Source organism: Suncus etruscus, chromosome 3 (assembly GCF_024139225.1).
Source record: "Suncus etruscus isolate mSunEtr1 chromosome 3, mSunEtr1.pri.cur, whole genome shotgun sequence".
Taxonomy (NCBI): Eukaryota; Metazoa; Chordata; class Mammalia; order Eulipotyphla; family Soricidae; genus Suncus; species Suncus etruscus.
The window spans coordinates 74,474,003-74,496,552 of NC_064850.1; the positions used below are offsets into that span (position 1 = coordinate 74,474,003).

The 22,550-nt window shown below is 37.3% G+C and overlaps 1 protein-coding gene across 9 annotated transcripts in view; it reads right to left on the minus strand.

Annotated features, from left to right (window-relative positions):
• Window positions 1–22,550, minus strand: part of LOC126004152 (transducin-like enhancer protein 4) — a 158,777-nt gene that overhangs the window by 78,064 nt on the left and 58,163 nt on the right. For 5 of the 9 annotated variants that reach the window (XM_049770558.1, XM_049770561.1, XM_049770557.1 and 2 more), the window contains exon 6: window positions 20,626–20,700. The exons of the other annotated variants lie outside the window; for them this stretch is intronic. In XM_049770558.1, the coding sequence (XP_049626515.1) occupies window positions 20,626–20,700 (75 nt within the window). The remainder of the gene's footprint in view (window positions 1–20,625; window positions 20,701–22,550) is intronic. 9 annotated transcript variants of the gene reach the window in all.

Genomic DNA, 22,550 nt, shown 5'->3' on the forward strand with positions numbered 1-22,550 from the left:
GTTGACCAAAAAAAGATGAGAACACCGTCCCATTTTCTAAATGTGTAGAAAATAGTATCTATTTTCCTTGTATACCAGATAACCTGCAACAGCACCCCATCCCCTTGCTTCACCATCACCAGGATGATCCCTGAGCACAACCAAATGTAACCAAAAATAGAAGAGGAAGAAAGGAAGAGAAAGAAAAAGAAAAAGAGGGGAGAGGAAGGGAAGGGAAAGGACGGGAAGAGAAAAGAAGGGAAGGACCTATAAAGAAAAAAAAAGAAAAGATAAACAAGGAAATATGTCACCAATGTAATTCAAATCATGCTTATCTCAAACAGCCATAAAATCTTTCGCATTTCTCTTTCCCCTGTAAATTCTGAATACTTTGTGATTACGGGTCATGCACACAGTGTTTCTTAAGAGCCTTCTGAGACCCCAAGCTTCAAGAGTCAGAAAAAAGTCCTGTCTAAATCCAGACACCAAGACACTGAGAAAGAAATGGGAGGGAGCAATTTTTTTTATTTTTGGGAGGGAGGGAGGGGACAATTTTTAAAAATGTCTAGTTTCACTGGACAGTCAAACAAATACATTAAATGCAGCCAAAAGAATTATTTCCAGTGATTACGTATTGTCACTTTTTCTCTTACAAGATAAAAGAAATTAACCACACTTGTTTTTCCATTTGATCATAAACTTTCTAAAAGCTTTAAAAAATACCCTAAATCCTAAAAACAACCTGAGCTCCTCAAGTCTGCCCTCCTCTACCTCTAAATTACCCAACACTTTGAGCAGCCACTTCTATGCTTTTCTTAGAGGATGGTTTCCTTTTCCCTTCCCAGACTGACTTCACAAACACCTGAAAAGGCTCTTTTTAATTTTCCCCCTTCCTTTTACTGCTCTGTGAATTCTCCAACTCTCTTCACCTTCAATTATTCTGTAACTGAATCTGTCCTTCTGCTATCAAATGAATAAGATGAACTTCTATCTAATGTTAGAAGAATCTAACAGAGCCCCATTTCCCAAGATGGGTGGGGAGAAAAACACTATTGCATCTTCCACTGTCCCTAAAACAACACCTGGCATATAACTAGTAATTAATAAACACATGTTAAATTTAATTGAAGTGACCTTCATTTGCCCCCTTCATCTACAGTCATATAATAAACTAGGATAATTTGCAGCCTCCTATTTCTTATATTCTTTTCCCATACACTCCCTGGCCCAACACAGCTCTTAGTATTTAATGCCCATAACCTAGAGTCCAAGCCCACTAACCAGACTCATAAAATTGACTAGTAATACAGCAGTTTTTCAAGATTTCAGCTTTCTTTTTGACAGAGAACACAGACTACTGAAACTCATTTCCCCTGCCTCAGAAACACCAAAACCATCAGTCTTTAGCCTCCTGAGTGCTAGCATTAAATCCCTTCTTGAGTCTTTCTTTTATAACTCTGTAAAGGGGAAAGTCCTACTCCTTTTGCTACTCTCTGGCATCATTCACCTTTATAAAAAAATTTACTCCTACATCTTGGTATTCCATACACAGTAACCCTGGATCTAATTACTTCTTGCAAGTATTTCTACAAAGCATTGCCTAAAAATGAAAATTACGAACACAAATCTCTACATGATTTCCATGCCCCAAATTATCAATCACTGTTCATTTGTGCTCCTAGATTTGTAAGCACTCAGCTTGTCAATGTTTTCACTGTCACCATATTAGCTTGGCCTATCAATTTTCACCAAATTTCAATTAGGTCTTCTCAGTGCCAATGAACAGATTCTGTGTCACTACGGGAAAATCATTTCTCTAAATATCTATCTCTTCCCATCTCTTGGAAACTCTTTAATTACTTAAGTTACATCCACCTGTCTCTGCTCAACTCTTGTTTCACCTGTTCTGTAATGGCTTCTCCAAATAACTGTTAACGACATCTTTAGGACATCCATGCAGTTTGGCATGGGTTGCCTCATCTGCTGTTCTTTTTCTTTTTTTCTTTCTTCTTTTTTTTTTTTTTTTTTTTTTTTGCGGAGGGAAGGAGTAAGGCATGGAGGAAAGTTGTGGGCCGTTCAGTGAAACCCAGGGGTTATGACCTGGAGAGTGCTTGGTGATCATTTTCTCTGGTACTCAAGGTGACATGGTGAACCATGGTGACAGGGACACAATTCAAAAATATCTTTCTCACCTTTCTCATCTTCTGTTCTTGTAGTGAGGGGTAGGAGGTAAGAAAGGGTTTGGGCTGTGCTCAAGGTTTTACCCTTAGTTCTGTGATCAAACATCATTTAGGATAGAACTTTTGAGCAAAATATGATGCTAAGAATCAAACCAGATAAAGATTTTCTTTGAATGGGTTGGTCTCTGCAAAGCAAATACCTTACCTTCTGTAGTATATCTCTCTCCAATCCCTGTATTCATCGTGGGTGGGTGTGTGTGTGTGTGTGTGTGTGTGTGTGTGTGTGTGTGTGTGTGTGTGTAAGAAGTCCCTCTATTCTTTACAAGGCTTTCAGTCACACTGCCAGCATATAAAACCAGAGTTGATAACAACTAAACTATTAACAGTGGCACATTACTATTTAAGAACACACTCAGATTTCACTAGTTTTGCCTACTAATTCTTTCCAGCAACCCACACTGTGTTTCAGTCGTTTTCAAGTTTTCATTTGTCATTATACTGGTTTTGATCCCTTTCAAATATTTTATGAATAGAAACATTCAAATTACAATCAAATAATTTTCCATGTCTTGAACTTAGGTGAGAAAAAATAACCCAGTTTCTAAGTTACCCATAGTATATGCAAATGTATTATTTGGAGGAAATAGTAAGGCATCCTGTGTAGAATAGAACAAATTTTTTTATCAGGTGCTTCTTAACTTTTTAAGTAAGTTGCCTAAAAGTGATCTGATAAAAATGTAATATTGAAGTGCAGAGGAGAAGATAAAGTACTTAAGGTGCTTCCCTTGCATGTGATTGGTCCCAGTTTAATTCCTATCACCAAGAGTGATGTCTAAGCACTGAACCAGGAATAAGTGCTGAACATAGAAAAGTATGGTGAAAACTCCTAAAAAAGTCCTTACTGGAAAAATAGGTTTCTAAGTTTTTATATTAATAAAGTAAACCACTTTATTTTTGGTCATTTCTAAGCTTCTTTCTAAGTTTTCAATTAATATACTATCTTAAAAGTAATTCTGAAAATTAACTTATAATCGATAACTCTTATTTATCCACAATACAAACTACTGTAGATCATTTAAATAAAAACAATTAGTCACTGATAACTAAAATGAACTTCATCTTTTCCTCCACTAAAAAAGTACTTATCAAATTTCAAACACTCAAGAGTTTCATAAAGATACATCTCTAACAGGTCTTATCTCAATTGAGAAAAACTTCAATTGAGGATAAAGTATAGTATGACTACATAGTGCAATGATGATTTATTACTAATATAATTTAACATCAACATATCACTAATATAATTTAAGATGGGGACCAGTTGAAAATGTTGCTTTAAAAGAGAAAGCATATATTGTCATACCCATTCATCATTAAAATAAGAGACCGAAGTGACAGCACAGTTGGTAGGGTGCTTTGCACGCAGTCAACCCAGGTTTGATTCCTGGCATTCCACATGGTTCCCTGAGCCAGCCAGGTGTAATTCCTGAGTGCAGACCCAGGAGTAACTCTGGACTGCCCTCCTCAAAAAAAAAAAAAAAAAAAAATCACATCAAAATAAATGTAAGCATACTTAAATATACCCAAAAAAGTGATAGTTCTTGAAAAATAATTATTGAGATTCCTAGTTCATTACTATCTTCGGGGGCTTTATTTCATTAAAGCAAGACAAAATACTCTCTTGTTTCAAACCACAATACAATGTTTCCTGATGGGCCAATCACAGAATACTAAAATGGAATGAACTTTAAATCTTGGGCAAGTACTCCATTAAGATCATTAATTTAATTTTGAAAAATAAGCAGTAATTATTTCTGCAAACACACAACAATCAGTGGTAGGTAACAGCATCAATTCTATTAATAACTTTTTACTGGTGTCTCTGTAACAATTATTTCCTTGTAGTTTGCAATTTCCAATGAAGAACAGGAAAGAATCATACTGATCAAGTTAATATAAAATGTTTCTTTGATGTGCTGCCTGTGAACAATTTATTGATAGTAGTAAAATGTCCACCAAATGTTTGAACAACATGGCTAGGTCAGCACAGCTGGCAGAAGTTAGGTGAGGGAAGAGTCTAAGTCGCCAGAATTTTATACATGTCCACTAGAAACCATGGGAAAAAATTCTTATCTATTACCTGCATGTCAACTGATACTAATAGTGAAAGAAAACTAAAAACAATACATTATTTTCAGAAGCACTGACCTTAGTAGCAATGAGTATACTGTCATGTCATGGCTAATTGATTTATTTTTTGGTTTGAGGGCCATAACCAGCAGTGTTCATGGTTTAGTCCTCCTGGTTCTGTTATCAGAGATTCCTCTTGATGAGTTTAAGGGGCCATATGAGGTGCTGGGTCAGTCACAAGCAAGGTAAAAGACCTAATCCACTTTAACTATCTTTCTGGCCCCGTCTTGATTTTAATTTTTTAATTTTTAAAATCAACCAAAAAAAATGTGTAAAGTGAGTCTGCCAGGTGAGATGCTCTATGTAGAAAGCAGGGTAAGTAGACAGACTAATGAAGAGTAACAAATATGATGAAAACGTTCCAAGTGATTACTGGGAAAACTTAAGACACTATAAACGTCATGAAGTGTAATAACTGCAGTAGCTCATAGCATATGTGGGGGGGGGAGGGAGAGGGAGGGAGAGAGAGAGAGAGAGAGAGAGAGAGAGAGAGAGAGAGAGAGAGAGAGAGAGCAGCCAAGTATCACTGGGAATAGCCTCCAGACCACCTAAGATTGTTTAGGAAGCCCCTCCAAGTAAAATGAAGTTTCCAGGAATGAAGTCCATGGATCCCACATGAGGCTGTGGAGCCATCCAGGGTAGAGAGTAAAGGAGCGGCTAAGAGCTGGTGGTTTTCAACTGCAATTCCACTCTTCACCATAGGTTCCTTGACAATGTACTGAACACCTGATCCTTTGGCCAACTAGGAAATATATGAGTCAAAGCAAAGAAGTCTTTAAAAGGGGCAGAAAAGAGGAAGCAATAGAGGAAAAAAAAGCCATGGTCTGGCTAGTAGCTATGCTCCTTAAAGGCGAAGACATACTTTCAAAAAAAACACTGATGGTTTTGGTGGAGTAAGGCAATCCTGCAAGGCAATCACTCATTCAAGTAAGATGAGTATTGCTACTGTGACTTAACCTAAGAAATAAAAATTTAAATATGAAATAGATATTTTCTTTATGACTGAAGCCCAACTACAAACATGCTTATAATCATGGTGCTTAAATAAAGATTTATATATATATTAAAAAATAAATAGGTATTTGGTCTTCATTCACTGTTTTTGGCATTGATGTTATAAAACTCATATTTGAGAAGAAAAGAAAGAACTTTTGTTATTAAATGAGGAAACTTTTTGAAAGCATCTAAGGACTCACCTAGCTGTTAGATGTGGACCTTTTGCCCCCGAGACCACTGGAAAGATTAAAAAAAAAAAAAAAAAAGAGGCAGAAAAGAAAGGAAACCGAGATCAATCCAATCACGGGGGAATGATAATTTGTTCATTCCTATGTGAAACATCCAGAAAAACTGAGAAGGGCATGGTTGAAATAATTTCCCAAATCCAAGAGGTAGATATGGTCTGAGTGTAAGCTATGATAGATGAAACACTCTTCCTGGCTTTGTCCAATGCAAGGTTCCTAGGTTTCAAATTCCTGATAAATAGATAATAAAGTAGTAAGTTGTTAGAGCTGAGATCTTAGGGCCAACTAAAATATTAACCAAACCCAAACATGAGTTAAAAGTTGAAAATTCTACTTATAATTAGTAGACTAGAAGAAGTGACAATCTGTGCTTGCTACTAACATCAAAATAAGAATTCAGCATTACAGATCTACAGCTTTAACAGGAGGGATATGAAGTTACTTCCAGGAAGTGTTAGCAAGAAGATGAATACAGGACATCAAGCTGTTTGAGTACTGCTTGTTGGTATAAGAATCCCTCCCACCCTCAAACACTTGTAGGCCAATGCCTGCACCCCTGAGGCCTGACATGAACTATTAGGATGAAAAATTGGGGCCATGCTCCCACTTTCTGACATGTACTTAATAGGGCCTATCTCTTTTTTTTGTTGTTGTTGTTTTTGTTTTTGGATCATACCCGGCAGCGCTCAGGGACTACTCCTGGTTCTACACTCAGAAATTACTGAAAAGTTGTCAACCTTACTTTCAAAATAAGTTTTCTCAATATTAACTGGTTAACTTTTCTAAACTAAGATTAAAAAGAAATAAAAACCTCATGTTTAATGAAAGTTTTAAAATACATTTTATGTAGGGGCCGGAGTGGTGGCGCTAGCAGTAGAGTGTCTGCCTTGAGGCACTAACCTAGGAAGAACCGTGGTTCTATTCCTCATTTCCCATATGGTCCCCTAAGCCAGGAGCAATTTCTGAGCACATAGCTAGGAGTAACCCCTTAGTGTCAACATGTGTGGCCCAAAACCAAAAAAAAAATAAAAAAATAAAAAAAAAATACATTTTATGTAATCTGGGTTGACTTCTAAATGTGAGGCATGCTGATCTCATAGCAGGAAGAGATCAAAAGTCAGCCATAATTCTCCAGGTCTAGTTATATATATTATGGGTATGTCATTTCAATATTTTTCTATGTATATATAAATGAGAGTCACGAAAGTATTACAACATATGTTAAGATTCTCTAAAAGTTACATAATAAATTAGCAGTAAGCAATAAAGAGTTTTACTCTTCACATAACAATTCTAAAGCTGGATGAACTACTAAGCAATATTAACATCAGGGTTGTCAACAACTTCTCTGGTTTTCTCATGGTCTATTGGACCTTTTTCTCTGAGACACCCACCCCCCCAAGATGGCTGTCATAGTTCCAAGCATTCACTCATTACTATGCTGGTAGGACAAAAGAAAGATAATTCTCTACAAGTTTGTTAAGGAGAAGAAAAAGTTCTTAAATTCTTACTGACCTGGGCAGGATGAATACCAACAGCTTATCTAAAGTAACTAACTACCTTATCAAAAGACAAGCAAGCTCTGCCTGCAACAATCTGAGTAAGCCAATCTTGACTTCTATCTTTTCTCATATACCATTTTTGAGGCTATTAGCTTAACTAACCAAAAGCAACCTCTGAGCTTTCAATTCAGTAGACAGCAACTTAAATTGTTTTCCTCTCCTCAATAGTTTCTTCCCTCAGACATTAATTTTTGCAAAGCTCTGCCTACAACTGCTTTTGGTCAACAAAAGAAATACTCTGGGGAAATAAAAAGTCCAAAATGACTGGCACTGAGCTTCAGGACCACAGCTGAACTGCCCCTATTGCTCACATAAAATAATCTGGACCAAAGTAAATTCTCCCTCTTTTCATAAACCAAGGGGAAAAAAATTTATGAGAAACAAAAGGGGCTGATCAGCCATGTAAATGCCTTTTTAAAGGAAGCATGAAAGTGTTATTTTTAGCTTTCTTGAAGGTTTGGAGATAGTGGAGAAGCAACTCCAACTCTTGCACCATTATTTAAGTTTACAACATAACTAAATCCTCCAGGTACACATCACACAGAAGTAAGATGAGCAAGACTTTCTTCATTCTTCATAGAATGGAGAAATTTAAGCAGATAAAAAGGACAAATAAAAAGTATTATAGGAAAATGAAATAATTTCTAAAGCAGAAATGAACTGTCAAGTCCCATGGATTCTGTCTGCTCCATCTCACTGATGGTGGCCAGCTCCTTTTCTCACTCAGTGCTGTCTACAATTAGTTTCCACTGGTCTCATTTGCTTTCATGAGTAAATTACCACACTTTAATCCAGGGGTCTCAAAACTCAGTTTACCTGGGGGCCACAGGAGGCAAAGTCAGGGTGAGTCAGGGCCGCATCAAAGATTTTGCTTTCCGAATATTCGCAATAAAAAAATCGCATTAGTAATAAAAAAATCGCAAAAAATCGCACTAAACATTTGCATACCCTGAACGGAACTGCTCGGGGTATGCAAATGTTTAATGCAATTTTTTTCTTACTAATGCGATTTTTATGTAAGCGAATAATCGCGAATACTGCGATATTTGAAGGCCGGCCGTGGGCCACAAAATGTTGTACGGAGGACCACAAACGGCCCGCGGGCCGAGAGTTTGAGACCCCTGCTAATCCATCCAGGTGCTGAGTTCTAACTCCTCGACCCCCTCTGAGTGCTCAGTGCTTTCTTCACTCAGTGATCGATCCAGTGAATCAAGGGACCATATGAGATGCCAGGACAGAATCTGGATTGTCTCTGAGCAAAGTGAGTTCCCTACCATTATAATCTCTTAAGTCCCCAGGTTCCTAGTTTTTTTGTAAATATGATTTTTCTATATACGATTTACCACACATAACCTCTTACCTCACCTACCAAAGAGCACAAAAGAAGTAAAGGTCCAGAACTTAAAAGAATGCCAGATCCTAAAAACAGAAGCAAAAAATAGGTACTCTTAAAGATTATTTACCTGCCTCTCGGTTCTTCCGATATGACTGTAGGAAGTCAACTGCCAGCTGTAATCAGCTCTTCTTAATATAAAAAATATCCCAAGTGATCATTGTCACTGTAGTTACATCTTTACTGTTTTATGAGATTGGGCAAAAGAGCGAGTACAGAGTTAAGATGCTTGCCATGCATGCCATCGACCTGTTTAATCCCTGAAACCTATATACTCCCAACCTCATATCACTGCCAGTAGTGATCTCTGAGCAGTGAGGAGTAAGCCCTGAGTAACGCTGAGTGTACTGAATTTTTTAATATCAATAACTTAAATTTTCATTGTGGTCAATTTTACATTAATACCTATGGTACAATCAACAAAATTTAGCTTTTCTTTTTTTTTGTTTGTTTTTGTTTTTGTTTTTGGGCCGTACCCCAGTGAAGCTCAGGGGTTACTCCTGGCTATGCGCTCAGTAATCGTTCCTGGCTTAGAGGACCCTATGGGATGCCAGGGGAACGCGCCCTACCTCTTAAGCCACTACTCCAGCCCCCTTAAATTTTATTTTTAAAAACCTGCCAATGGTTATATCAACTCTCCCATTCCCCTGAAAATTTTTTTTTTTGTTTTGATTTTTGGTTTTTGGTTCACACCCAGTGGCACTCAGGGCTTACTCCTGACTCTGAGCTAGAAATTGCTCCTGGCAGACTCGGGGGACCATATGGGATACCAAGAGTCAGAACAGGATAAGTCAGGGGTTGGCTGTGTACAAGGCAAACACCCTACCACTGTCTATCACTCCAGCCCCTCCCTGACTTTATTAGAAATAAATTCAATGTTAAATTCCTGATTTTCAAGTTTTTGAACAATTATACACCATCTTCTTAACCTAGGTAACTGCTCTTCACTGACATATTCAGTCAAGTAGTTTACTATTTAGTGAAGGATTCTGAACTATTTTAGCATAGAAGGCAGGTTTAAACAGAGTATTCTGTGGGACCTTCTGTGCATAAATCTAAGACTAAATTTTCTTCAACAAAATTCTGTTCTAATGTCACTCAGCACCAGAGCAACCACCACCACCAAACACACACAGGATCTTGAATGAACTTCATGAATTTAGGTTTAAAATACCTATATGGCAATGGTTTTTTTTTAACTTCGGATACTTGTAGAAAAAGTAGAACCTGACAGAAAATTTACAATCAAGAACATAAAACTGACCTACAAACCATATAATTCAGGCACTTAAGCTAACCAATTAGCATGTACATCAGGCACACCCAATTTCCATTTCTCTCCCTGAACTCTGAATAATCCTATTAGTGAACCTTTAGGATAAAGAGACTATTGATCCATGTGTAAGAAAGAAAAGAAATTAAGTGGAGGGAACAAATAAGAGAGGGACAATATAATAAAATGGTTAAATGTGTGTGCTGTAAATTGCTAATTTTGGACCCTAGTTCTGCTATTTCTTCCCTACCCTGAGTGGCCTCCCCAAAACTACTTGCCCTTTCAAAGCCTTGGTTTCATTATTTGTAAAACTGAAACAAAATACTACCTCTCACATGGTATTGATGTGAAAAATCAAACAAAATAATGCTGCAACTACTTAGCAGAGTCCCGAAAAATAAAGCAAAGACTCAATAGATTGACGCCTTTTTGTTACCACAGTTATAATAAAGCTAAGAAATAGACAGGACATGGGGTCAGAGTGACAGCACAGTGGTAGAGCATTTGCCTTGCACGTGGCTAACCCAGGACAGGCCTGGGTTCAGTCTCCTAAATCCCATATGTTCCCCCGAGCTGGGGCAATTCCTGAGTGCACAGCCAGGAGTACCCCTGAGCACATCATCTGGTGTGGCCCAAAATCAAAACAACAAAACAAACAAATATGAAAAGGAAATATCAAGGACACAATGGATCCTAAGTTCAAAAATAAAAATTTCATACTAGTAAAAATATGTACACTTTTCAAACCAAAAATTACTACGCCAGGTAGTATGGTAGAGGCTATAAGTGATAGTACTGCATTCTACAGTCAAGACAAATAGTAAATAAAATTCCTAAGATAGTATAATATAACAATATAATATATAATGTTATAATAATATAATCTAATATAATAATAAGCATAATAATAAACCAAAAAACCGTGGAAACTGGTGGGGAAAGTCAAGTGAGAAAATAGTTCTAAAATGGTGTTTGCTTATTTAACAAATATTAAAATTTTTTTTATTTTTTTACTGAGGCACTGTCATTTCAGAGTTCACTGCTAAATTTCAGGCATAATTTTCCAACACCAATCCCATCAACAGTAACTTGTTAAATTCCCATTCTCCCTCTTGTTCCCAGCCTGCCTCCTTGACAGGTACATTTTCAAGTCTGGTTGAATTATTTGATCTTGTGATTTCAATTTTGTTGGTTCTGTTTCAAATATTAGACATACTGATGGTATTGAAATGTGACATATCTATATAAGTAAATAATAAGTATTAATACTTTTTAATTTAAAATTATTTATTAAATACTATAAAAACTGGGGCCGAAAAGATAGCATGGAGGTAGGGCATTTGCCTTGCATGCAGAAGGACGGTGGTTCAAATCCCGGTATCCCATATGGTCCCCGGAGCCTGCCAGGAGCAATTTCTGAGCATAGAGCCAGAAATAACCCTTGAGTGCTGTTGGGTGTGACCGAAAAACAAAAAAATAAACAAACAAAAATATCACTCTAAAAAAACTGGTGTCTGCCTTGCAAGAGCTAGCCAAGGAAGGACCACAGTTTGATCCCCCGGCGTCCCATATGTTCCCCCCAAGCCAGGGGCAATTTCTGAGTGCTTAGCCAAGAGTAAACCCTGAGCATCAAATGGGTGTGGCCCAAAAATAACGAAAAAAATAAATAAAAAGAAAGAATAGGTAAAATATACAATGGGGAGAAATAATATGGGAGAATATATACTGAAGTTGGTAAAAAAAAAAAAAAATGCACTGAAGTCCACAGGACAGGAAAGTCCTTTTGCATGGATACACCATGTGAACTGAGACTTTTAAGTGGAAGTGAAAAAGACCAAAAAAGGCATAGAAGCCAGGTCTTCTAGAGTTGAATTTCCCAACTGTGAGGCCTTGAACCTTCTCTCCTACAGCACCTACAGCACCACTCCCTTTCCCAGTCTCACAAGATGAAGAGAAACAGACTAGCTTCTTGAAATGTTTTTCAGAGAAGATATGTAATAGAAGTTGACAGAACACACCCCATAAGCACAAACTAGAAACTCTTTCTTTACCTAGGTTTTTCAGGGAATTCTGAAGCAAAGAAAGATAAAACATTATTTAAATGAGTCTTTGTTATGAAAGAATAAAGGGGACTGCCTCTTAAAACCTCATCAAATTGTACCACCAAAATTAAATTGACTACATCATTCAATAATGTAATCCCCTAATTCACAGCAAATGAGCCAGTTTAAAAAAAAATGTGAAAGACAGAAATACCAACCTAAGATACAGAGGTATGTGTGCTTAGGCTATGAAACTGTTTTAACTTAATGTGCAATCATAGCTCTACCTTATTTGTGAAACAGGGCGAGCAAAACCCTGTAACTGAGGAAAGTCAGCTTCTTTCCCATCTACCCCCATTCTAGGGAGCAGTGTACATCAGCAGTCAAAGGCAAGAGTATTTTATAAAGCCATTAAGCTCCAGGCAAACTGTTCAGGAAAGACAGTGGTAATGCTGAGATATAATCTCTCACAAAATGCATATGCATTTTAGGGTTCATTTTAAAGTTTATTCTACATTACATTTATTTAGAAGATACTAGTAGTAAGTCAATTGCGAGAGAAATAAAGCTCACTTGTAAGTTTGTTAGAAGTACTTAAAAATAAAAAATAAGATTCATTTGTTAAACTGTTGTATGCATTAAACTCATCAAAAAAACTCTATTCCATAAAACAGCCTATCTTGAGGTCAAATGGCAAGATGTTTGCTTTGATTGCAGTCCAACTGGGTTTGATCCTTTGAACACAATACCAAGTACTGCCAGTAACGATCCCCGATCCCCGAGTATAGCTGGTGTGCCCCCCCAAAAAAAACACCCCACAAAACACCAGTCTACCTATACCAGATAGCACCTTTAAAACAATGCTGATGGTGCTACAAATTTTGTTAATTTAAACCACAGTCTAGTACAACATGTTCAAGAGCATAAGACATTCGATTTCGAATCCTGAGTGTCTTCCTTCCTCCAGAAATAGGAGATATAAGGTCTGGTCCACATCATTCTCAAAACTGGCCTGGATGTAGGGAAAAAGACACGCTAATTCATTGTGGTGGGAATGCAGAACTGGCCCAGCCTTTTTAGAAAACAATATGTACATTCCTCAAATATCTAAAAATTGAGTTTTTATATGATCCAGCAATACCAAACCTAGAGATATATCCCCCGGAACACAAAGACAAAATATAGCACTCAGGATTTGAAATCAAAGGTCATCTGCTTGAACATGTTGACTCCAACACATGGCTTATACTAGTGTGTGATTTAAATTAACAAAATTTATAGCGCCATCAGTATTGTTTTAAAGGTGCTACCTGGTATAGGTAGACTGGTGTTTTGTGGGGGTTATTTTTTTGGGGGGAAATAGCTATAATCAGGGATCATTACTGGCGATACTTGGGGATCCATTTTGTGTTCAAATGATCAAAATATAAAAATGTCACCTGCACTCATATGTTCAGTGCAGCAATAGCCAGAATCTGGAACAACTTAGGTGCTCAACAACTAATGATCAATGGCAAAAGAAAACTGGTACATCTACCTACACAATGGAATATGATGGGGCCATTAGGAAATACGAAGTCATGAAATTTGCATATACATGAGACTATTAAGCTGAGTGAAATAAGCCGAAGGAAAAAAAAGGACAGATATAGGATAACCTCACCCATATGTGGGATATAAGAAAAACAAGAGATAGTACAGTAATAATACCAACAGACAATAGAGACAATTGTCCGTCCTATTGTAGAAAGCTTGCCACAAAGAGCAGTGAGTATAGCTAAGTAGAAAAGGATCTACTAGAACAATGATAGTTGGAATTGATCACTCTGGACAAGAGCTAGGCACTGAAAGTGGAGAAACTAAAAGATAAGTCACCCCTCCATTAACAAAAGTCCAAACCATAGTCTCAAAAAGGGAAACAGATAAAGGGAGAGGAAGAGAGGGAGAGGAAGAGGGAGAGGGAGATGGAGAGGGAGAGGGAGAGGGAGAGAGAGAGAGGGAGAGGGAGAGGGAGAGAGAGAGAGGGAGAGGGAGAGGGAGAGAGAGAGAGGGAGAGGGAGAGGGAGAGGGAGAGAGAGAGGGAGAGGGGGGGAGAGAGAGAGAGGGAGAGAGAGAAGGGGGTGGGGAGAGAGAGAGAGAGAGAGAGAGAGAGAGAGAGAGAGAGAGAGAGAGAGAGCACACTGTGTGACGCAATAATGAACAGGCGAGTGGATTTAGGGGAAGTGTGACTCAAGGAAGGAAAGAGGAGAGGATTCTTGAGCTGATCACTAGCATGGTCAACTGAGGCCCCAACAAACTGATACCTTTTCTGGAAAAATGAAGGAAGTATCTTGGCAAAATGTCTACACAAAAAGGCAGAAGAAAGTATTCCACTGTATTCCTGTGAGTCAGCAATGCTTCCATGGGATGCTACCTACTTCGCCTTCTTTCCTAATTGCAGGTGCAGTGAGAAGGGTAAACTACATAAGAAACAAAGCAGGGAGGTGGTGCAGTTTCAGCATGCCTGAGAAATATTATCAAGCCTTTGGAAACATGCAGTAATGGCAATGGCAACAAAGGAAAATAAATTGGGAGCACAAAGTACAACTCAGCTACTTTTCACAGCAAGATCATCTGTTACCCCCCTCTAAGGATCAAAGCACATTTAATTGCAAATTTAGCAAAACATTATTAACAACCATAGATGAGATGAAAATATGGCTCCTGAATACATAACTTTGCTTTTGTTTTTAAAAAATGAAGCTGGACAGAGCAGTAAAAAAGCAAAACTGAGCCAGAGTGATAGTATATATATTACAGAAAGATAGAACAAATGGCAAGGTGTTGCTCTGAAAGCAGCCAACCAGATTAGATCCTCTGCATCCTATATGATCCCTATAGCCTTCCAGGAGAGATTCCTGAGTGCAGAACCAGGCATAATCCCTGAGCACTTCCAGGTGTAATCACCAAAACATACATACACACACTATACACGTACATACATATATGCATACATATCAACACAGTGAATCTGGGCCAGTGAGATAGAACAGTAGATATGGCACTTGGTTTGTATGCGATAAACCCTATGATGCCTGGCACCTAGTATCATCCCCAAATCCTGTCAGGAGCGACTCCGGAGCACAGAAGGAGAACTAAGTTCTGAGTATGACCAGGTGTGTCCCTCAAACCAAAAACAACAGTAATAACAAAGTAAAACTATATCCAATTTTATTTTCACTTTAATATTACTCTAGGGTTGTAACGTAAAGGAGAAAACTGATATAATGTAAATGCAAACAAAAACATTCATCTTTGTTTTAGATTTGTAGCTCAGGTTCTAAACAGTTAATTATTTAAAAAAAAAATAAGACAGACATCACATCAAAGCTAGCTCAGTGGCCATAGCACTTGCACTGAAAGTGTGAGGCCATGGGCTCAAATCCCAGTGCCACTGGCATGAGTTAAGTGTTGTCCCTATATTTCTGCTGCCTATAAATCCTAGCACCTCCACAAAGTATGTGCTCTCTGGAGTACATCCAGCTGTGGGAGAGGACCAAGATTAAAAACATATGATCACTGTATCGAGGAGTGGCATGATTTCTGATAAGCACCAGAAGCAAACTGTCAGCAAGCAAGGTATTCAAGAGTGCAGTCCAGGGGAAGCACCACAACCAAATACTTAAGTAACACAATCATGCGTGTCATCTGTCATCATAACAACAATAAAGGGAATGGGGCAGGAGCGGTGGTGCAAGCTAGCCTAGGAGGGACTGAGGTTCGATACCCCCCATGTCCCATATGGTCCCCCAACCCAAGAGCAATTTCTGAGTGCAGAGCCAGGAGTAACACTGGGTGTGGCTGAAAAACAAAAACAAAAACAAACAAACAAACAAAAATAATAAAGGAAAAGGCCAGGGGAAGACAAAATTCAAAAATTATAATATTAAAATAGAAAAAAATCGTATTTTAAGAAGACCTAAAAAATTAATACACTGGCACATCTAAATGCCTATAACTACAGTGGAAAAAGGACAGCTAAGTTAAAACTAGCATCCTGGAACAACCTCAGCTCAAGGTGGGGAAATAGGCAGAGAAAGAGAGAAAAGAGATAAGGAGAAAAGGAGAGAACAGTGGGAGTGAGAAAGTGAAAGTGAAAAAGAAAAGGTGATGAAGAAACAGGAGAGGAGATAAGAAGAGAAAGGAATAAAGAGAACCTGTAAAATTCAAGGGACAATAAAACAAAATGCTAAGAAGAGGAGAAAAACCCTGAAGATATTGTCTTTCTTTTTTAAAACTAAGTCAAACACATAAGATGGTAAAGGCAAAGTCATTTAAATCATTTCCTTAGTAATACAAGTAATATTTAAATAGATTTAATAGTGCTGCTCCAAACCAATGAATTATGGGTTTAAAACCTATTAAAATGTAATGTTTTTTTCCTGAGCTGAGAGGAGAGAGATTTAAATCCACTGAATTTTAATATTTCAGCTTGAGCTGCAGGAGGTAGAGAAAGTCCAAATGAACTATTCCATCAGCACCATTCAAGCATGAACATTTTAATCAGTTTTACTTCCTTGGAGTTCTCTAACACAGTTTACGCTGTCATTCTGAAAGCACTTAACACAGAGAGTGTGAAAAACCACCAAGGCTTGTTATTGCCTTCACAATTGATGGCAAATAATTTTGCAGACTTCCTATCATTAAAATGTCACTGCTAAAAATTGAGGTTCAGCATTTCTTGTGCTAAACTGCATTTTCCTGTAACACCATGGCATACCTGTTCTTAAGAATTTTTAAGGGGGTGTGCTTATATAAAAATATACATGTTTCTATCATTTGTCCCTTCAAGAGTTATGTTTAGGGGCCGGGCGGTGGCGCTAAAGGTAAGGTGCCTGCCTTGCCTGCGCTAACCTTGGACGGACCGCGGTTCGATCCCCCGGTGTCCCATATGGTCCCCCAAGCCAGGAGCAACTTCTGAGCACATAGCCAGGAGTAACCCCTGAGCGTTACTGGGTGTGGCCCAAAAACAAAAAAAAAAAAAAAAAAAAAAAAAAAAAAGAGTTATGTTTAAAAGGAAGAAGGGATATGAAGGAACAAAAAAAAATCTAAAAATTTCTATTTTTAAAAGTCAAACATATTTTTCCAATGTTTGTATTAACAAAGCTTTTTTTTATTTATGGTAGCCTCTTTGCTTTGTTTTGTGGCCATAGTTGGTAATGCGCAGGGGATAAGCCTGGCTCTTCCTTCAGGAGTCACTCCTGATGGTACACAAAGGGTCAAATGAGATGCTGGGGATTGAACCAGGTCAGCTGTGAGCAAGGTAAGTGCCTACCTGCTGTACTACTTCACTGGTCCTGTTAATGGTAGTTTTTTAGGGAAATTCTTTTAAGTTTCCAAGTCATTCTCTTTTATTAAGCATAACCGCATCCACACAGCATGAGCTGATTATATAGTGCAATGGATTCAAAAAAGATTTTATAAGATAGTCAGATGACTCAATTTAATAATACAGGAAATAAAAACATCATTTCTAATTAGATCATATTACTGATTTAATACTACAATCTGTGTGTTGTTCCAACAGTGTGATCTCACAGAGATTCTAATTTAAAAACACAGTGGCTAGAAAGAAGAGCACATGGCAAGATCAAACTAGAAACCTAACAATTCCCTCAACCTATTTGGGGAGCTTCAAAGAAACTTCAAGAAAATGTGAAAATACAACCAATTAGAAATAAATACATGATATTATCTATAGAAAACATAGGAATTTTCTTGGCTTTCCCCTTATAAGTAAAAAATAAATGATATTTAACTTACTTCAATCTATCAACAGTTTTAAACTGAACATGACCTGTGAAAGAAATCATTATAACTGTGTTTCATTCCATTAAACACAACTAGCTTATTGTCAAGAGAACAAGCCAAGCCGCCTCTCCAGGTTTCGGGCTCACTACAGCATATTGCATTTAAACTGCATGGATCACTGGTTTGGCTCATTTACCAATGAAGGTAGAATAATATTGCAGAGTTAAAAAGGTGCTTCATCAGATTTCATTAAATCGGGGAACATTTGTGCCAACCTAGATGGTTTACATACATATAAAATAGATAGGCAATGATAAATAAATGACGGTCTGGGGAAGGTTTTGATTCTCTCCTGCAGAATATTACTGTAGCTACATCCTAAAAATCAAATAACAAAAATCTTAAATTGACTCTTGAAAAGGTACACAGAAGAGCAGGTGTATTCAAATTCACAGATGTTTCAACTGGGAGCATGGGCCTCCAGGCACCAACAGGACTGAAACAAAGACCCAGAACAAAAGAAAGCAATAAAAAATACCAATGTGTCATTGGGCTCTGACTTCTCACTTGGTTTCTAAGTTCTTAAAACTTGTGGGTTTGTCGTTTAATCTCTGCAGTCTATCTTTTGGAATAATCAAATGATGTTTTTTTTTTCTCCATCTTATGCTCAAAAAGTTTGTAATTTTCACCAGATTCCACTTCAATACATGTTGCAATAAATTTCTACTGAGTTACTCAAGTTTTTTAGGTCACAAAATTAAATTAGCTTTAATAATTATATCCATATATATGCAATCTGCCTGTCAGTAATATGACTACAGTGCAATAAATCATCCTTTCCCTGAGAAAAGGCAATCTGCTATTCCATTCAAAACAAAGAATGTAGAAATGAAGTAGATATAAAGCAGTGTTAAAAATATTCTTGATGTGATGAAAGGAAGAGAACTTGTTCTGATTCTATATATTCTCTGGTATATTGAGACAACATCCAACATAAAACCAGTGCTTTTATTTAATCTTTTCATTGTACAGGCAGTAACTAATACAATTCGGAAAAGATTTAGAAAAGCATTATGTTTTCCTAGAAAAGACTCCCACTAATCATGCATGAGGCAGAACAGAGGGCCAGCTGTATTCTAGAAATTCACACAGACAATAAGTAAGCACTAAGCCAAAACACACTTGCAAGTTTTCCAGCTTCCACAGTTCTCATTCCACTTTTTCTCTTTTCCTTCACTGCAGACAGGGCAATGGATGAGAAATGAGGATTCAGTAACCAAAACTTGTCCCAGTGGGAATGCAATACAAACCTCAATGCAGTGGGTATACATTTATGCCTACCTTGGAATGTTTCTTGAATGAAACCCTGTCATTATCAAATTGTAAATCATGGTGCCTAAAATAAAACTGGGGGTGGGATTTAAGCTTTATCAATCTTTAAAAAATTTAATAAACTGCTCTTTTCTGGAGCTTCAGGTAATAAAAAAAATTTTTTATTGGCGGGGGCAGGAGGGGTCACACCCAGGGGCACTCCTGGCTCCTGGCTCTGTGCTCCTGGCAAGCACTGGGGACCATATGGGATGCCAGGATTCAAACCACCATTGGTCCTGGATCAGCTGCGTGCAAGGCAAACGCCCTAATGCTGTGCTATATCTGTCAGGCCCCTCAGGTAATAACATTTATGAAATAAATGCATTCATCTTTCATATCTCCCCCCATTCAACAGTTTGTGGAAATGAATGACAAATAAGTCTACAGGTTCGTCCTGGTTCAGTTTCTTTCCTTTGGAGGGGTGCTTTTGATCAAATAAGATAACTCTTTCCATGTATTCTGTCTAATTGACAACAGATTTCTTTCTTGTGGTCAAGAGTACCAAACTAGAGCTTGAAAGAGCCCATTAAAAAGTAAGACTCAAACCAGGGCTCCACCTTTGCAGGTATATCCCTGAGTTCTGATTTCCTTGCTGAAAGACAGAGGCATTACTGAAGAAATAGCTCCACTTCACACTGATTACAGGTAGGTGACCCTTTCCCACATCTTCACTCAACAATTTGAATTTTAATGAAAGTCAATGGAATAATTAGCATTTCAAAGTGTGCTTGATATACCAAGAAAAAAAAAAGAGAGAGGAAAGACTTATGTGCACAAAAGAAAGAATTTGGGAAAGAGTGGCAGAAAAGGAAGAAGAGTACAGTGGTATTGTCATCATTAGAATAACTGAGAAAACTGCCTGGAACAGCTGCATAAGGAGAGATGTGAATATTGTGCTCTTTTGAGGAGATTTCCTGCCTTCATTATTTCCAAGTCTCAGCACTGTATTTATTGCTTAATACCTTAATCTGGGAGGACAAAATTCTAAATAGAGTTGGGAGTGACTGCCCAAATTCCTGAATCTTAACAGCATTGTTTAATGCGCCATTAATGTACTATTATCATGAGTAAGAATTTTCTTACTGGGCCACTGATTTTCTAGAAAGATAGAGTTTATCTGTTGTTTCTACTACTATTAGACACTATATTAAGAATCTATTAAGAATCATTCATACCAGGAAAGGAAGAACAGCAGGGTGATGCAAATCATTTTTTTTTATTTCACTAAAAATGATATTAAGATACTATATGATCATTTGAAGAAAGATAAAAGAAATGAGGTCATTTCAACACTAGAACAATCTATCTTTTTTTTTTTCCCCTAGCACAAAGTAACAGGCTGATTGCAAAAGGAAGAGACATTATGAAATAGTCTATCCAGAATCCATAGGGGAGAATTTTCAGGAACATGTCAATCTGAATTTGTGAAAATTTGATTCCAAGTTTCTGAGGTAGCCAACAAATTGCACATGAGACTGAAGACAAAGTACTTAATTTCACTTTGCGATTCTCTGTTGCTTTTGCCCCTTCAGAGGAATGAAATTTAAAAAGCCAGAGTAAGAGACAAACACTAAGATCAGAGCTAAAATGGAAAGGCCACGTACCCCAATGATGGCGTTCAGTTCTGCCATGGTCACCTGCTTGGCCCGTTCCACAGCCTGCACCACTTGTTGCTGGTGCTATAAATGAAGATCAGAAACAGAATACAATTATTTGTTTTCTAGTCAAAATCAAGAACAGCTTTCCTAACATGTCCTCAAGCTTCCATTACATGCAAAACAGGATTTAGGGCTTTTCCATGTTTCAAATACAAGCCTTGGGTGGTAGTTGACTAAATGTCTAGGACAGTGCTCACTTAAATATTTTCAACCCTTTTATTATTATAAGAGCTACTCAAAAAGATAACTTTCACTAGCAGTAAAGTTTAAGAACTTTAGGTTTTTTAAGTCGGCCTGGAGCATGAAGGATCTCATATCTGAATCTGTATATTACAAATGACACCGTCCAAAAAAGATAATCTAAGTATTATTCTCAATGAAACATTTTAGTGTAAATAAATTCAAATTCAGGTCTAAAAAATGACTTCCTCATTCTAATCCTTTCAACTAGACTTGCTGAGTAAAAGCTATGACACAAGTACTTCTATCCCTTCCTCTGGCTCACTGAGAAAAGTCTTGTAGTTGATTCTAAATGAGAAATTTCGCTATCATACTGTTTCTTACATCAAAGAACAATGAAAGCCAGCAGTTAAATAGGAAAATCCCCTTGTACTACACTAAGTACCACATTCCAAAACCCTCAAAGAGAAAGGTAAGAGCCAGGATGATTACTATTTTCTATCTCCTAGCTACAAAGAAGTAGGGGAAGGTAATATGAGAAAGGAAATATGTTATCTCCATGTGATCTATTATATTTAATCAGAAGGCATTTTTAAGCTTACAGTGGACTGTTTGGAAAAAGTTATTGGGGTTTTCCTTGAAGTCAACCTAATTATTTACTGAACACCTACTATGTACCAATCACAAAACATTTGTTAAGAATTTAAAATAAACTGGCTGTCAAAAGATACCAAACATTGGTGGTGCTTCTATGGAACAACAACAACAACAACAAAAAAAAAAAGGCAATACAATATTGGGACTTACTCAAATAAGTTTATAGACAGAAATTGTCATGCCACTATATACTTTCTTCTATCCAATAATAACTGATCACAACTTCCCAAAATATCTAACTCCAAAGAACCATGTACACACACACGATATACAATTCATTCATTCCCCTTATACATTTAATAATTTAATCAAAGATTTTAAGCTTTTGCTACTCTATGCTATTTCGGTGCATGACTAAATTACCTCTGTATTACTGAAATATCTATCTGAGGTATTCAAAAGACAGTTCCATTAGACAGAGATAGAAAATACGCCAAGTTAGGACCATTCTGCCATAAAAACTGTTTAACTCTGGCTTCATAAACTGCTTTCCAATTCCCAAAATGAATAAAGATACTTTGGGAAATTAAGCTATCTTTCTGCCTGACAGTAAAGTCAAGTGTGTTTATTAAGAAAGTCAGAAACATACCAGATGCAACTACAGAAACTTTTGAAGAGCTACAATACAATAGAAGTCACTATTCAGTTTGTTTCTTTTCTCTCAAGGCAATGGCCATTGGTTATTCCAAGTCACTACTCTCCCTGCAATTCAGGTTTTTACTTCCCTGTTTCTGCTTACCACCAGGAATCAACTGCTATTTAAAGACCTTTGTAAACAGAAGTTCTCTAAGGCAAAGAATGTCTCCTCCCTCTTTGCTCTGAAAATGCCAAAAACAACCAAACTTAGCTCACTTTGCCACAAAGTTAACACACCACAGACTTAAGCATGCACCCGGTGAAAATGAAAACTCTGAAGGAAGAAAGGGCAAACAATTAAAAAATTTAAAAAGTAAATACCTAATGCCAAAGCCAAAAGTACAAAACTGCTCATCACCACCCCCTCAATTTCAATTCTTAAGGAATAGAAATCTTTG